Source organism: Camelus bactrianus, chromosome 9 (genome assembly GCF_048773025.1).
Source record: "Camelus bactrianus isolate YW-2024 breed Bactrian camel chromosome 9, ASM4877302v1, whole genome shotgun sequence".
Classification (NCBI taxonomy): domain Eukaryota; kingdom Metazoa; phylum Chordata; class Mammalia; order Artiodactyla; family Camelidae; genus Camelus; species Camelus bactrianus.
The window spans coordinates 42042415-42058594 of NC_133547.1; the positions used below are offsets into that span (position 1 = coordinate 42042415).

General features: G+C 35.8%; 1 protein-coding gene across 1 annotated transcript in view; it reads left to right on the forward strand.

Moving 5' to 3' along the window:
• The window catches only part of CTTNBP2NL (CTTNBP2 N-terminal like), a 47297-nt gene that overhangs the window by 4778 nt on the left and 26339 nt on the right, over positions 1-16180 (forward strand). The window contains exons 2-3 of the mRNA XM_010948311.3: positions 7146-7269; positions 10301-10408. Coding sequence (XP_010946613.1) covers positions 10310-10408 — 99 coding nt within the window. The 5' untranslated portion in view covers positions 7146-7269; positions 10301-10309. The remainder of the gene's footprint in view (positions 1-7145; positions 7270-10300; positions 10409-16180) is intronic.

A 16180-nucleotide genomic window follows, 5' to 3' on the forward strand; every position in this document is an offset into this window, starting at 1 on the left:
AAAGCTGCTGGGGAAGGCGGGGCTGAAGTGTGCTCTGGGTCTGCTCTCCTAGAAAGGTGAGAGCCAGGGAGGAAGGAGTAGACAAGGGAGAAGCAAGCGGGGATGAATTGTTTTAATAAGAGGTACGAACTATAAGTTGTAGTGGAGAGAAGCATGAGCTTACAGGTAAGTTGTAGGAAAAAGAGAGAAGCCCTAGATTTGGGGGGTTTTTTTGGAGAGAGAGGTGCCCCATTACATGGTTTCTGCTAAGTAGTCGTTTCTGTTGAGCAGGTGGTGCAGGAGTGAGAACAGAAACAATCTGGTTCTTATTTATGGTACAGGAATCATACCACAATAACGGTGTTAAAAATTATAATAAAAAATTTTTTTTGAAAAGAACCAGTTTGGTTCTTAACTGGTTTCATATTTGATGCTACAAGCATGATCTGGCCCAGTCCTCTGTATTAGCTTCTTCTCGTTGCTTCTTCTTTTTAAATTGAAGATACAAAAGTCATTTCCTGAAAAAGCTCCACCCCTAAAGACTTAACCACTCCTAAATCTTTAGCCTTCACCACATTCACTGACTCTTAACACGTTCCTCTTGGGGGTCTAATTACTTCTCATTCAGCATGTCTCACATCACAGTCATCATTTCCCCCCTAAAACCAGTTCCTTTTCTAACATCCCTGTTTCTGTTCATGGCATCATCATTCTGGTCACCCAGTCTTAAATCCTCAGCTGATCTGGGATCATTTCCCCCCCTTACCTCCTTAAAAGGAACCAGAACCAAGTTACTGTGAATTCTTTATAAAGTCTCTTGCATCAGTCATTTCTTATCCACTCTTACAGCCACCATCCTAGTTCACACATTTTAGCCTTATGCTTATGCTGTTAAAGTTTTCTCCCAACTGCTTTTTCTGCTTCCAGTTTCTCTTCAGTCACAGCAGCTCTGTACCTTCCTAAAGGAAACTTTAGCCTTCCTAAAACTATACTTTTGGTACGATATTCACCTAGTTAAAAATGTTTAGTAGCTTCTTATTTCCTAAAAGTTCAGTTTTGTTGGTTGTAATTCAAGGTACTGTTCTGTACCTTTCTTCCCAGCCAGCATTTTTTTTAATATCCCTTTGAACACCTTTGACTGCTGGGTGCTAAGTTTCATCAAGTTGAAGATAGAGTATTTGTCTACAAGAGCAGAGTCTTGTGAGACAAAAGACAGCTATGTAAATAGATGAATTGATATAATAGAAATGTGATAACTGCTCCTATATTAGGAATATAGATACATATCCATTATGCATTTAGTAGAATGTAAAAAATAGCTGTGATTTTTTTAGAAAACCCATTTCTCAGTCATTACATGTTAAAATTGTGACTTGATTAAAAGCTATAAAAATTCAGTGGGAGCAAAGGCGTGCTTTTCATTTATATCCAAAAGTCACAGAAAGCTGGTCTAGGCAGAGCATTATCCTTTTTTTTTTCCAAATGATGTGCAGATACCACCAGCCTGAATTAGTGTTGTGCATGTTCCTAAGCAGACTTTCCCAGGAACTGGCCAGGCCATCTCCTTCTTTGAGCAGATAAACCTGCCAGGTTAGAAGGAATTAACTTGTTTTGATGTTTAGACACAGAAAATGACAACTCATTGGAAAAAGGAAAACTTCATCATTATTGAAGATGAAACCAAATATATGCTCTCCAGGGATAAGAAGTAAGAGAACTGGCCGTTTACTAACTTGTTTAAATTGTTCAGTATCCTGTTAGAGCATGTATGGTCATCCCCATTTTATAGATGAAGAACTTAAAGCTCAAAGATTAAGTAGATCAAGGAAGTATGAAGTGGTAGAGCCAGGACGCAATCCTGGGCCTGTCTGGCTCCAAAGTCCACGCGCTTTCCACTGTAGCACACTGCCTCCCAGAAGAGTTATTGTCCTCGAAGAACCTTGCAGCAAAAACACTTGCTAGGTCTGTTGTTGATCATTTTCAACTGATAGCAAGTTGTTAAACTTTTTAAAAACTCAGTGGTCTGTTGTAGAAGACAAAACAATATCATCAGTTGTAATACACTGTTACAGGCTTTTGTGAAATTTTTTACAGTTCAGGGAGAGTCAGGTTACGGGCACAGCTAAAACAGATGCCTTGACTGTTTTACGGTTCATCCTCCATGCCATACACTCTGTTTCTTCCTGGTTTGAAATCCTGGTGCAGTCAGTGACTTCATCCTACATTAATAGCTGAAGGACTCTTATATTCCAGGCTGCCTGTAGAATTGAGGCCCATGAATCATTTTACTGGAAATAAAATCAATCTACATATTATTGTTCCCTCATTGTAGTGTTTTACAAATCATGGTGGCATTTTTTTCAGAAAAGCAAAAATTTAGGAGAATGATGGACAAATAGATATATAGACATATGCATATTTCAGTGAAATTATGTTATAATTTCATTTAAATAAATAAAGCCTACTGACAGATATACTTGAAATGGTAAAAATTTCTGGTACTTTTCTGATGTTAAGAGACATCTTTTTTTATTTTAATGAAAAAAATTTATAAATGTAAAAGCTATTATTCACTTTCATTAACGTACATACCAGTAGCTTAACTAATGCAGATCTTCTGGTTTGGTCTTGTCTCAAATGAGAATACTTGAAAAAGTGTAAACAGATATCCAGGTAGACAGACCTGTTTTTAATAGTGTTGTGCCAAATGTCCTCATTTTGGGGGAGGGATGTTTGAATACTTGTTTATGCACATGAGACCACTTCCTCCTTATCGTTAATATACATACAAATCTTGCTGGCAACATGTAGGAGAGACAGAAAAACAGATGTACACACATAGAGAGGGTGACAGATGTTCACACACACAGAGAGATGCACCAGAGATGCAAGAATCTTAAACCAGAGCTAAACAAAACAGAAACCTGCTGTCCATCATGATGTCCCAGAAAGTGATTAGACTGGATCGTAATAGCTTTACCATTTAACTGTAATCTTCAGTAATTTACTTAACAACTCACCTCAATTTTCCTCTGTAGAATGAGAGTGCTAGACCTACTGTATAGCACAGGGAACGATATTCAGTAAAAAAAAAAAAAAAAAAAAAAAGTTGAGAGTGCTAAATTAGATTATTTCTGAAGTCCCTTCCAGCTCTGTGAATCACATTTTAGCTGATAAAATGAGAAATCAGATATGGACAGTCGTTACCAAGTAGCAGTGATTACTAAGAAAGCCTCTGGAATCAAATTACTTAGATTCAAATCCCATTTCTGCATGATGTGAGGCTTTGAGCAACTTACTTGCCTTTGTACCTCAGTGTTCCTATCTGTAAAGTGGGGATGATGATGATAATGATGAATTTGTGATGGTTATAGCATCTATCACCTAAGGTTGTGAGCACTGAATTAATACAGTTCAATTACTTAGAACACTGCCTAGAACACAGTAATGTTTAGCTCAATAAATGACTATCTTTTGTATTATTACTATTATGGCTTGAATTCTTGCTAGAAGACTATGCTATAAAACTCTGAAGTAGTGGTAATTAACATTGGTAAGCTCAATTATATCATTATTAATTTCTATACTAAGAATAAATCCAGAAAATCTGGTATCATAGAATCTGCTTTGAGTAGAGCACTGAAAGCATTTAAAATAATTACCTTAAAGACTATTAGCTTTATTACAGAACTGGTTTCTTGAAGCCTATGTCAAAGTCCAGATTGGCAGCATTGGATAAACAAGCATCTCACTCCTTTAGCACTGTTGTAATTCCTTTGTAAGTGCACACTATTCATATTGTATTTCGGGATCCTGAAATTTAGAGTCTCTAAAACTGTTTTAGAACCTGTCTGTTTTATATAATCCTATCCATAGTGTGGCTGGAAAAAGCAGACTGATTAAGGCCAAGCAGGCCATTCTGTGCTATGGCACTCTCATGAGAAGGGGAGGGCTTGGATCTCATTGCTGTAATAGTCTTTAAAAGTAGTAAATGTTTGGCATATATTAGTTTGCTAGAACTGCCATAAAACAGTACTACAGACTGGGTGACTTAAACTACAGAAATTTACTTTCTCCCAATCCTGGAGGCTAGAAGCTGGAAATCAGTGTGTGAATAGGATCGGTTTCTTCTTAGGCCTCTCTCTTTGGCTCGTAGGTGCCCATTTTCTCCCTGTGTCTTCACGTGGTCTCTCCCTGTCCCATGTTTGTGTCCAGTTTTCTCTTCTTACAATCACACCAGTCACATTAGATTAGGGCCCACCCTAATGACCTCATTTTTCATTTTAATTTAAGTACCTCTTTAAAGACCTTATCTCCAAATACAGTCACATTCTAAGGTATTGGGGATTAGAACTTTAATTTATGAATTTGGGGGTGGGGGACACAATTCAGCCCATAGCACATGTTATAACACATAGACAGATAAGAATCCAGAGAGCCCAGTAATGTCTTTTACCTTCAACTGAAAGATTGATTTGACGTTTGTAATGAAGCTTATTTTGAGTAGTATTGTAGAATTCAGTAAAATGAGATTTGTTTTTCTACCTTGGTTTTAGAATCTTTGTAAATAATAATAGCATAACAACTCTTTAATAAATGTACAAAAATTTGCTTTTGTGATCAGAAAATTACTTTCTGATAATATTTTGAGATGTTTTTCTAATTTAGCCTAATCCTAAAATGGCAAAAGTGGAATGAGAGGTACGATTTGGAATGTTGTCACTCTTTTATCCCCAAATGCATAAATAACCCTTCTGAAAACCTGAAATGCCAGAGGGTGGGGAAACTTAAATCTTTAGATAGTCAAGGTAATGTGTCAACACCTTCTGCCCCAGATAGGAGGTTGCTTTGGATACTTTTTTATTTTAAATAGCAGTGCACTTTTGTCTGTGTTTAGATTCGGTACTTATAATTGTGACATGTTCATTTTATTTTTAAAAAATTTCATATATACGTTTTTAAGGAAGTAAATTATCTAGAGGAAGGCTGTCAAAACACCCATTTTATATGTTGATGTTGACTCTTTGATTCTAAGAATTAACTGGCTTCTCAAATTTTGGTTTTACTTACATGTATTGGTAAGAGTCTTTATATAATTGGAGCAAATTTTCTTTATATCTTAGCTCATATCTTATCACTGATACTAAAAACTTACTGAATGGCCTGCATCTCAGTCAATTGTAGCCCAAGTATAAATTTCTTAAATTTGATATCTGATTATCTAATAAAGAAGTAATTTTTTTTTTATCCAGTCCTGCAAGTGTGACCTTCTGGGTAAAATAACTGATTTGTTTTTTATACTAGCCAAGTGAATTTTTAAAAAGATTTGTGTAGGTTTTTTTGTTTGTTTGTTTTTGGTTTTTTTTTTTGAGGTGATTTGTATGTCAGGAATATCTAAGACTCATCTCTCATGTCCCATATCCCCCAGCACTGAGAAATAAAGCCTTCAGTTCCAGGTAAAGACATACACACACCCAGATACTAGGTAGACAAACATCTTACTTGTACTCCACCCTGCCCTGCCCTACTGCTTACTTTGCTGTAGAAACTGTTTGGGGTGTTTCTTTTTCTGCCACCCAGTCTCTATTGGTAAAAAGGCAACAATGCCTGCTGTCCTATAGAATTAATTCACAGTTCCAGAGCAAAAACTTGAGACTTCCTCAAGAAGGAAAAGGCACAGTCAGAACCAGATTGAGTGGAAGTTGGGTAAAGGGAAAAGGTGAAAATGAAATGACCAGAGCCCAAGCCACAGCAGCATACTTCATGGCAAAATCAGCACTGTTGTTTAGGAGGTACAGTGGAGGTGTGGGGACAGTGTTCTTTGTGACACCCGTATTGGCACATGAAAGTTCGTACAGAAGAGACTCATGCTCTCCTGGCTGTTGGCCCTGATTTGGTAGGAAGTAGCACATGAATAGAGCAAATGGAGTGCTGGGCAAACTTATGTTTGAAATCACTTACTAATAATTTAAAAGTAAGTTTCATACTTAGTCTATAAATAGGCTTATTTTCCCAGGATTTTAAAATGTATATAACTTGATCTTTTTGTTAGATATATTTATATGTATTTTTAATTGAGAAAACTATAAAGCTTAATATAGCCACAGCTAGCTGTACCATGGTGTATGATAATGTATTCAGACAACTTGTCCACAAGTGGTTTTTGTTTCAGATTTATAGACTGTAGCATTCCTTAGACAGAAATATTCTAAACTAAGGAAAGTTGGGTCTTGGAGAGATTCTACTGGAAGGAATTAGCTGAGCATCTGGTTGAAATGATCTTGTCTTTCACAGTTACTTAATGGATGATGACAGTGACAAGTAACAGCTCATTTAGAAAATAAGTAGAGAATGAGTCTGTAGATGACAGTATGGCATGCCAAAAATCTGGCAATCATATTTCTGATAATGAATGTGGAGTCAAAAACAACCTTTTTCTGAAAATCTTGGGCCACATAATTTATACATTGGGCAGAGACTGAGTCAAATAGACTTGGTGCCTTAAAATACAGGACAAAAATTATGTTTTATCAAATAAAATTTAGGGCCTATCATTTTTAAAAAAGTTTTCTGGGGTCTGATACACTATTATGAAGACATAAGCCAAAAACTGCATGTAATTCAACAATTAATATTTGAAAATAAATAGGAAAAAGTAGAAACTGGGATGAGTAATTTACAGACAAAGCTGAGATGGTGACAGGTTGATTTGTTTATTGATTGGCAGGAGGTGAGGGGATGAGAATTTCCTTGCAGAAATTTGGCAATTTGAAAAGTCCAGTTGTAATTGTGTTATTTTTCTGAGTACTCTGTGCATAAGTCACGGTGATTCAAGCAAATAGGCTTTTGTCGATTTAGGGAGAAAAAGTCAGTTTCTTCTAGTAACATTCATAAGATAGTTCTTGAAATGATAGTGGACATCTTAAAGTAAAAACATTTTGAAAGCCCTTACTTTCCCTAATTTTAATTGCAAATGGGAAGTCAGATTTCTGGTATTTGTCCTATATTACTAAGCTTCAACTTGAAGTGGCTGTTTTCTTCTTTCTTGTCTGTATCAACCTACAGCTGTCAGGCCTTATCAGCTATAATGACAGGTGACATTCTTGGGATTTACCAATTGTCTATAGTGTGGTCACAGAGACAATAAATTTCTTATTATTTTGCAGCATTGGACACTTTTCCACCATGCTGATGACATTTTAAATATATGTGTCAATCTTCCCGAATATTAACTGAAGAAAACCTTAAGAATTTATATTTGAGGACTAAAGTGTGACTGCCAGTCATCAGGTCAGTATCACCCCCATGCCCATCCCCGCCCCCAGGAACATCACTGCCATCCTAAAACATAATGCAATTTTACTATCACTCATTTATATTTCAGACAAAAACTTATTACAATGTCTTGTGTGTTGAGACTAGATTTAAATGTAAAGAACTGCTAAATTTTAATATTTATTAAAGAAGGGTTATAGAAATATGGAAAAACAGACCCATTGGGTTTTGAATTACACAGCTATGGCTCTTTTCCCCTCCTGTGTCATGTTTGTATTATATTCACTTCACATAGATACTAAGCTAAATAAGTTGGTATGTATCAGCAAAATGTTCCAGATATTAAAATTTGTGTACAGAAGTGATTTACAAATATAGAGGTACCAAGAATATTGTTCATTGTGCCATTGACAAAGAATAGAATTTCTTCTTGCCTGGGCTGGACTCCTTTATAATTAACGTGACTAAAGATTGTTTCAGTTTTACTCTTCTGTTCTACGAGAATGTATATTTATCACAGCAAATCAAAAACTGATTTAGGTACAGTCTCTTTTCGTTCTTTGTATGTTTACCTGTAGTTCTTATTTAACTGCATTCTCTAACAAATAATTCTTGATTTTTACTCATGAAGGCTTAGAAGGAAACCATGAAGAACTGTAGAGATTATCGAGTCTGTTTCACCTGTGTGGAAACTCAATGCCAGGGCAACTGGGTCATGTTTTTTCCCAAAGCGATGTAGCTGTTTAGTGGCAGAGCTGAAACTAAAATTCTACATTCTTCACTCCCAGTCTATTATATCTTATTATGTCACATCACTTCCTTAAGCCACAATTTTGGATCTCTAAATAAGAATATTTAAAGACTATAAAGGGGGGAGGGTATAGCTGAGTAGTAGAGCGCATGCTTGGCATACACAAGGTCCTGGGTTCAACCCCCAGTACCTCCTCTAAAAAATAAAGAAGTAAGCCTAATTACCTCCCCCCTAATAGATAGATAAATAAATAAATAAATACGTAATACATTAAAAATAATAGAGCCTATAAAGATATTGAAGGAAAGAAGAGTAACAGCGTGAACAGTATCATTTTTAGCTCTATTCCTAGTTGACTTAGTGCAGTTGATAATTTATGGAGTGCCTTTACCAAGTGCCTATTATTCTGCTTAACATCATGGGAGGGATGAGGAAGGGTATAAAATGATAGGATTTTTCCTCTGGCTTACAATCTCCTTGAGAGAGATTAAAACATGAAACCATCAGGACCTAGGGGAAGGGTTTCATCTAAGAAACCAGTGTGACTCAACTGGTATTTGAAGTTCCTCACCATTCCTCACTCCAGGACATCTTTCGTCATTTGTGGTTCCCAACTACAAAAGGGCAGTCGAAGTCATTGCATTCTGAAGTCCTTGATCTTGACTGTCCGCAATTTTGGTAATGCCTTTCTTAGAATTCTTTTAGAAAATGAGACAGGATAGTAGTTATTAATAATTAAACCATTGATCAGCTTATATCAGGAACTTGACAAGATGTTTTATATTTACTAACTCAGTTTTCACAACAATCCTGAGTTAGATCTCATCATCCCACTTTTCAGATGAGAAAACTGAGAATCAGAAAACTTGCCCAAAGTCACACAACCAGGAAGATGCCAAAATGACATCTATCTGACTGCAAAGCTATGTTTTTTTTCCCACATACCATCTTTGTTGTTTTGGGGGGGTGGGTTGTTTTGTTTTTGTTAGTTCTTATTTTTAAAATAACTGTTGTGAGATAGCTCTCTGATACTGAAGTGAGAATCATTTACTAGTCGCTAACCCTCACCAGTTAGAAAGTTAGCAGTTAGAGCTGAAATTATTTTTTAGAGCTGAACATATTTTACCATGTGGCAAAAGACTTGTACAGCTTGTCCTGGGACAAAATCTAACAACACAGTAAAGTATGCATTTTCTACGAGTTCTCATTCACTTAAAGGCAGTAGCTCTGAAAGAATCAATGACTCTTTTGTGTGCCTCCTAAAATTTAATGTGCTCATAGGAGTTGGAAATTACTGGAGGGTGTGTGAGCTAGTCATGTTATGATTCACTTTAAAGAAAACTATATGAGAGTGGCAACTTGTAAGTAAAGAGTGGGAGAGGAAAATAGTGTTTGTTCTACTTTAGAAGTTATAAAATGTATCTTAACCATACAAACTGCTCAGAAGACCCTTCAAAGATTGTATAGCAGTCTAACTTCTAACTGTGTGTGGTTTGTGGGAAATTAATCTCAGGGAAAAGACTGAGTTCGTGCCATGCGATTTGCCATTTAACAAATTCAGAAGATGCAAGACTTCATAAAAATGTGAACTTGCTAAGTCAAATAAATTCAGTTTATAGTAGCCTGGCCAATTAACATGTTTAAACAATACATTTTAAGAAGTCATTTAAAAGTATATTTGTTCATGGTTGCATTTAGGTCTTACTTTACTGTATGAAATATAAATATTGTGATAGATGTTCTCTGTGAAAGTAGACAGTAAAAGAAAAATTTCTCCCACACTCCCACCAAACATTATCTTTGCTCAAATTCATTTCAGCCAATTTCAGAGGGATCCCAGAATGTTTTATATACAGTTTTGGAATTTAGTTATCTAAATCTGAGGTAGTCTAATATCTTTTCTAAACTTTAGCTATCTAAAACTTCTCATGATCTAACAATTTTTCAGTGAAATCGTATTCATTGTAACACAATTCTACCTGAACTTTTAATGAACAAAATTAGTGAGTAATTCTCTCTGGGTCCTTCTAGAATGTATATATGCCTGGAGGAAAAATGATGAAAATTTGATCTTTGTGAATGGTGATGAAATCAATAACTAAAGTGAATTTTATTTTCTCTTGCTGCTTAGTTTAAGATTAACATCAGAAAGCTCTTATTTTTCTATCTAATTAACTTTCCTTTCTTAAATCATTTTATACTGTAATTGTTGCTCTTTTCTCATCTATTTTTTCTTTAATAATATCAAATTAATTCTTTCTTCTGGATATTGTCTGATTGTTGTCTTTGTTTTAGGCTTTCAGGATGAATCTGGAAAAACTCAGCAAGCCAGAACTCCTAACGCTATTCAGTATTCTTGAAGGAGAACTTGAAGCAAGAGACCTTGTTATAGAAGCTTTAAAGGTATGTTAAAAGAAAAAAAAAGAAAGGTCATCATATGTTTGAAAGCCATTTCATTGGTTAACTGGGGTATTTCTATAGCCTGAAGTTAAGAGGCTTGCTGTACGTTAAGCTTGTATTGAGACTTGCTATAGCAGCCACCCATGTGGCATGATTTTAGGGACACTGATGAAGCCTTTCTGCCCCCAGACAGTTCCTTTAGTCTCTCTACCTGACGTCTGGACTTCGAATTTCATTCTTTCGCTTAGTGGCCTTAGCTGCTTCTGAATGCCAGCCCCTGAGAACTTGATGAGACCTGCTTCCTTAAAAATGTATATACACCCATATAGCAAAATTGAGGGTATATTATCTGGTAGATCAAGGACCCCATGAAGACCATGCATGGATTCCATGGACCCCAAATTAATAGTTCTTACTTTTGCTTCAGTATTTGATATCTGTTAAAATACATGGGGTGAGAAGGGAGATGATATAGGGGACCTCTACTTCCCACTCAGTTTTGCTATGAACCTAAAACTATGCTAAAAATAAAGTCTTATTTAAAAAAATACAAAGGGAAATAACTCCTTTCAAGTGTCATGAATCTTTTATACCTTGATAAGGATGCTTCCCTATCGGTCTTGAGATCAGATTTGGAGAGGGGAAGACCTTTAAGCATATCTGTGTGAGTAGTGGGAAGATGATACCCTAAAAGGAGAGGAGAAATGGCCAAAGAAGATGAGGCTTGGGCATACTGAAGAAAAATGCACCTGAGTCTAGGTATCTAAGAAGATTTTTATAGTTTCACATTTTAGTTAGAACTCATATTGATGTGTATCTTAAAGCTCATTATTAAATGGTTTATGAAATGCCTTACTACATTTTCTCAAAATTTTCCTAGCTCTTTATTAAATACTGTATTAATATTTCGTGTGTGTTTGTATGAAGCTTCTTTGCTGAAGATTTTTCTATAGCCACAAAGATTTATTTTCTCATTGCCATTCTCGGAGGCTTAGAGAATCGGTGATTCCCTAAGTAGCCAAGCAAAAGCCACTTAGAATTCATACAAAAAGCTGTGTCTTTTCTTTAGCTTCTTTTCCTTTTTCCCCTCCTGCACTGATGCAGAGTAAATGTGTTCATTTAGTCGTATTTGGGTAATCTTTTCTTGGATTAGTACTCTGAAATTATAATTGTGATAAAAATAAACCTAAACCTATTATTTCTACATGCTGTGAAATTTAGAGTAATGTACTAATTTATGTTTTTTAAGGCTGACAAAGACTGACATTTCTATCTAATTAAATATGCCTTAGGGTAATTTGTCACTGAAAACTATTGGGTTTTTTTTTCCCCTAGTAGCTTTGAAATGTGTGATAAGTAATTTCCAGTGGTTTCATTTCTCCAGAGTGTGTAAGGCATCTCCCTTCTGATATGGGGTGGAGTCTGTCTTATTTTCTTCCTTTCTCTGCTTGCTTCAGTCTTGTTTTGCATGGCATCCCTAGGGACCACGTGTTTATGGCTTTGACACATGCCAAGTCACATATTGAAGTTCATTGCCCAAGTCTTTGCTTGTTGTGCCACTACACGTAACTGTGTGACCTTGGTCCTGTCATTCAATCTGTCTAAGCAAAGTTTCCTTGTCTATAATAAGGATAAATGATTGATAACTAGTATTTGTGTGTTAACACTGCAATTTGCATGGCATTACAAATACTCCAACAGTGTAGGATTCACTTTTCCTTTTCCCTTTATTTATATTCTTTCAATATATATCATGCACCCCATATCCAAAGAACAGTTGGTGGTTGCTAATCATTTGAATGTATGTCTCTAGCGTACCTTAAACAGTGCCTAATTTTTTAATGCCTCCCCTGCCAACGTATATTACATTTCATGTTCTCTCTGGTTGGTGACTCATTTCTGCCACATCCACAGGCCTTCCCCTTTTGTCACTACTGGGGATTTCTTTTCCTTTCCCTGTATGTCCCTGAATACTATTCTGTTTCTCATAACCCCGTCCCACTATTACCACTAGTCCTAACCTGATTAAACCCAGGAAACCTTCCCATTTATCGCATGTTTATCTGATTGATGAAGAGAAAAGAAAAAGGAAGCGGGGAAAGTTTGAGTTCCTTCCTGATCCTCACTCCTAAGGCCTGTTGTTTTTTCTACTTCCTTCCCCTGTTCTCACCTGAGACCCTGGTTTTCCTCTCCATAGAAGTTATCAGCTTAGGACTGGAGGAGTTCCGCTGCCTCGGCTGAACCAGGAAGTTCTTTGTTCGTACTGACTCCTTTTAGACCTCAGAAAGCATCTTCCAGGAGCAGCATTATTATAAATAGCAATCAGATTTTAGAAAACTGCAATAGTTTGGCAACATGTGTTAAACAGACTCACCTAAGGACCTACCCCTATTGGCACTAGGACTCCAGGAAGAAGTTTGCAGTAGACATCACAGTGGACTTACGCAAAAACTTGTGGGCCTCAACCCTCCCGTAATTGTAGTAGGGGATGGAGAATGGCTGACTCTAACAGAAGAAAAATTAGAGAATGATCTTATTTTTTCTTTGCTTTTCAGCCTTAAAAACGATACAGACCTGTAGAGCTTTATGTGTTTATTCTGTGAATCGTGTCCTCAGTACCCAGCATAGCGCCTAGCATATAGATGCTCAGTAAATATTTGTTGAACAGATGAAATGATTACGCCACTGTGGAGTATCGTTTTAAAAGATTGCCATAATATTTCAAAATGAATGTTGTGAATTATTAAATTTTACAGCCTGTCTTAATGTGTGCTGTAACACACCGCCTTCTGGTTTTAATGTTAACAGATGTTTAGGTGCTTGTGGCACATGTTTTCCTAAAATACATTTTTTTCTGCATGAGTCCAATTTTAGTTACTTTAGGCAGCTTCTGACAAGTTGAAAGAGTAGCTTGAGAAGCAAGAGCTATAATTAAGAGAGCATTTTGATATAAGATACCATTCCGAACCAGGCACAAGTGTTGTATTTAGTGTGCATATGGCCTGTAGGTGGTAAAGTTCTCTTCTCAGGCTTAAACTGTATGCAGTTTAGATGAAATGAATAGCTTCACCAGAAGCATACATCTTTATACAGTCTATTGTTAGATAAAATAAGTAGCAGCTGGGGGTCAAAATTGTTTCAGTCCTTTGAGAAAAGCAACTGCCATAGCAGATTCTTAAAGTTAAAATGAAGTCTTGTTTTATTTGTGGAGTATTTTTGTTTGTTTGTTTGGTTTGTTGTTGTTTTTATTTGTTTTGGTTCTGTAGTATGTAGAATGTAGTATTTTACTACCTTCTTTCTGTATAGCTCTTGCTTAGCAACAAACACAGTTGCTCTTCTTGGATGAATACAGCAACTCACTGATTTTCTTCCTTTTAATATTCTTTCTTAATTCATGCTTCATGGATTGAAAAGGTTTTGGTCTTTGTCCCAAATAGCTATGACTGGTTTTTCCTTCCTATTTAACTAAAAACGTTTATTTTTTCCCTTCCCTTTACCTTCAAAATAGATTTTTTTTTCCTAACATAAAATCTATTCTTTAACCCTGCATCTCTGAACAAAACCATATGGTTCACTGCTGCTGTTAAATAAATAGTAAGTCACACTGGTAAGGGTTAGATTTATATAGGGACGTATTAATAAAGTTCCCATAGTTTATAAGTACCTCCTCCCTGTTGAGTTATATCTGTAAAAGAGCTTCATTCATTTTCCAAAATTTCTTCAAAATGCCAGATTGCAGCTACACCCTTGCAGAATCCCCATAGTTTTTTTTCTCCCCAAAATATAAAAGCCTCCTCACTCTTCTTTTGTAGCCAAGACATGTTTGGCATACAACCAGGGAAGCCAGTAGAAAATAATGTAATATTCAGCCTTTTCTATATCTGAAGTCTAATTGTTACAGAGGCCCTTTATACAGTATTTGGTCCTAATTGAACTTTAAAGTGATTTTCTGTTTTAGAAGGGATTACATCAGAGAAAAGCACTCTTAATAAAAGTCTCTCCCTTTGACCAGTTTATTTTCATGAATGAGAATCCTTTGGGAATCCCTTCCACACTGAAAGCAGATTCCATTGCTCATAAACTGTCCAGGGGAGGTTGAGGTGGAACCACACAGTCCAGCAAGAGGGGCTTAGCTCATTAATTCTAAGAAAATCTAGGAAAGGCTCCCCAGGATGGTCTGACTACTCTAGAGAAAGATGAGGGAACTTTAGTCTTTAAGATTTGGAAAATAGATTTGACTGCCAGTAAAAGTTAGATTAAATAGTTTGAGTCTTTCACATTGGATGTATTATATCTGTATGTCTCAGATCTGATGCAAAGTCACACTTAGCTATGACTAAGTGGAATCTACCCTGTATTAGTATCATTCTATTTTAAAGCATTCTTTAAATTGCTTCTGCAATAATAAATGGAAAGTATTACAGTTTTCACGTAGAATTAGCTTAACAAGTCTTGAATTCCTTTCCATTGATGCCTCAATCATAAAACAGGTATAACTCCTTTAAAGTCTGGGATAGAACTTTGTTGTTTTTGGCCAAAGGCCACTGCAGAATTCCCCAAGCAGGAAAATTTATAGATGAAAATGTTGTAGACAGAACAAAGTTAGAAATATATTTAGAGTATAAGACTGTAATGTTTAACTATTGTGAGTTTTTTAAGCAGCCAGGGTTAAAAATTTTTAAATCTAAATATTGCACACGTGTTTGTGTTGAAACAATAAATGATTTACTTTTGCCAAAAATATTCTTAAAATAATGATAATTATGACAGTGCCAAAAATATAGAACAAAACAAAAGTTATAGAAGGCTAGGTCTCAAGAAAATCACAAATACAAGTAATACAAGTTCACTGTAAGTTGAGTCTGACATCTGCTTTTGGTCATGGCCTTGTGCCTATTGTGGAAGCAGATTATTATAAAGGCTGGTCTGACATAAGGAAAGTACAATTGAATTTAGGAATCACCATACTATGTGCTGTACTAGTAAGCTTGTCAAGTGTGTTTGCATTAAAAACAAAATCAGATATATACTCACTTAATAACAGATCTGTGAGTAAACTTAAATGTGCTCAAAGTTGAAGCATGCTTTGTCACCCATAGGCCTGGACCTAACAATCCTTTGACCAAAAATGATCCCTTTTTGATAGGTTATTTTTAGGAAGAGCTGTTAGGATTGGGGTAGGTAGTTTAAATCTTTGATGAAGATTATGTGAACATAAGCTGTACCTGAGAGAAAGAAGTCTAATTTCTGCCTAGATAAGAACTAGGATATTAGGAAGTAAATAGAACTTTGTTTAGGGAATTGAATTATGAGGTTTTTAGATTCACATTTATAACCTTTACCGTGAAACATGTTTTAAAAGGGAATTAATCAGTGGTCATTTGGGGTCGTGTTTTTATGTGGGGTTTTTTTGGTTGGAATTGTTGGTATTTTTTATTTCTACTCTCTGAGTAATGTGCATACATGAAATCCTAGCTTTTCAAAAAAGATGTAAAGATAATTATTAGGCACTCTGCAGAACTATCACCTGAAACATTCAAGTAAGTGTATCTGTTTAGAGCATGCGCTTTCATATCAGACAGACCTAGGTTTGAGCTCTGCCATTTAATTGTTGTGTGATCTTAGATCAGTTACTTACCCTGTAAGCTTTTGTTGGTAGAAAGGTAGGGTTATTTCAAGAATTAAATGAGATAGCAAATGCTAATCGTGCTCATTTACTGTTAGTTGTTATTATTAGAACATAAGTTTTAAAGTCCATCCATTTAGGAACAAAAG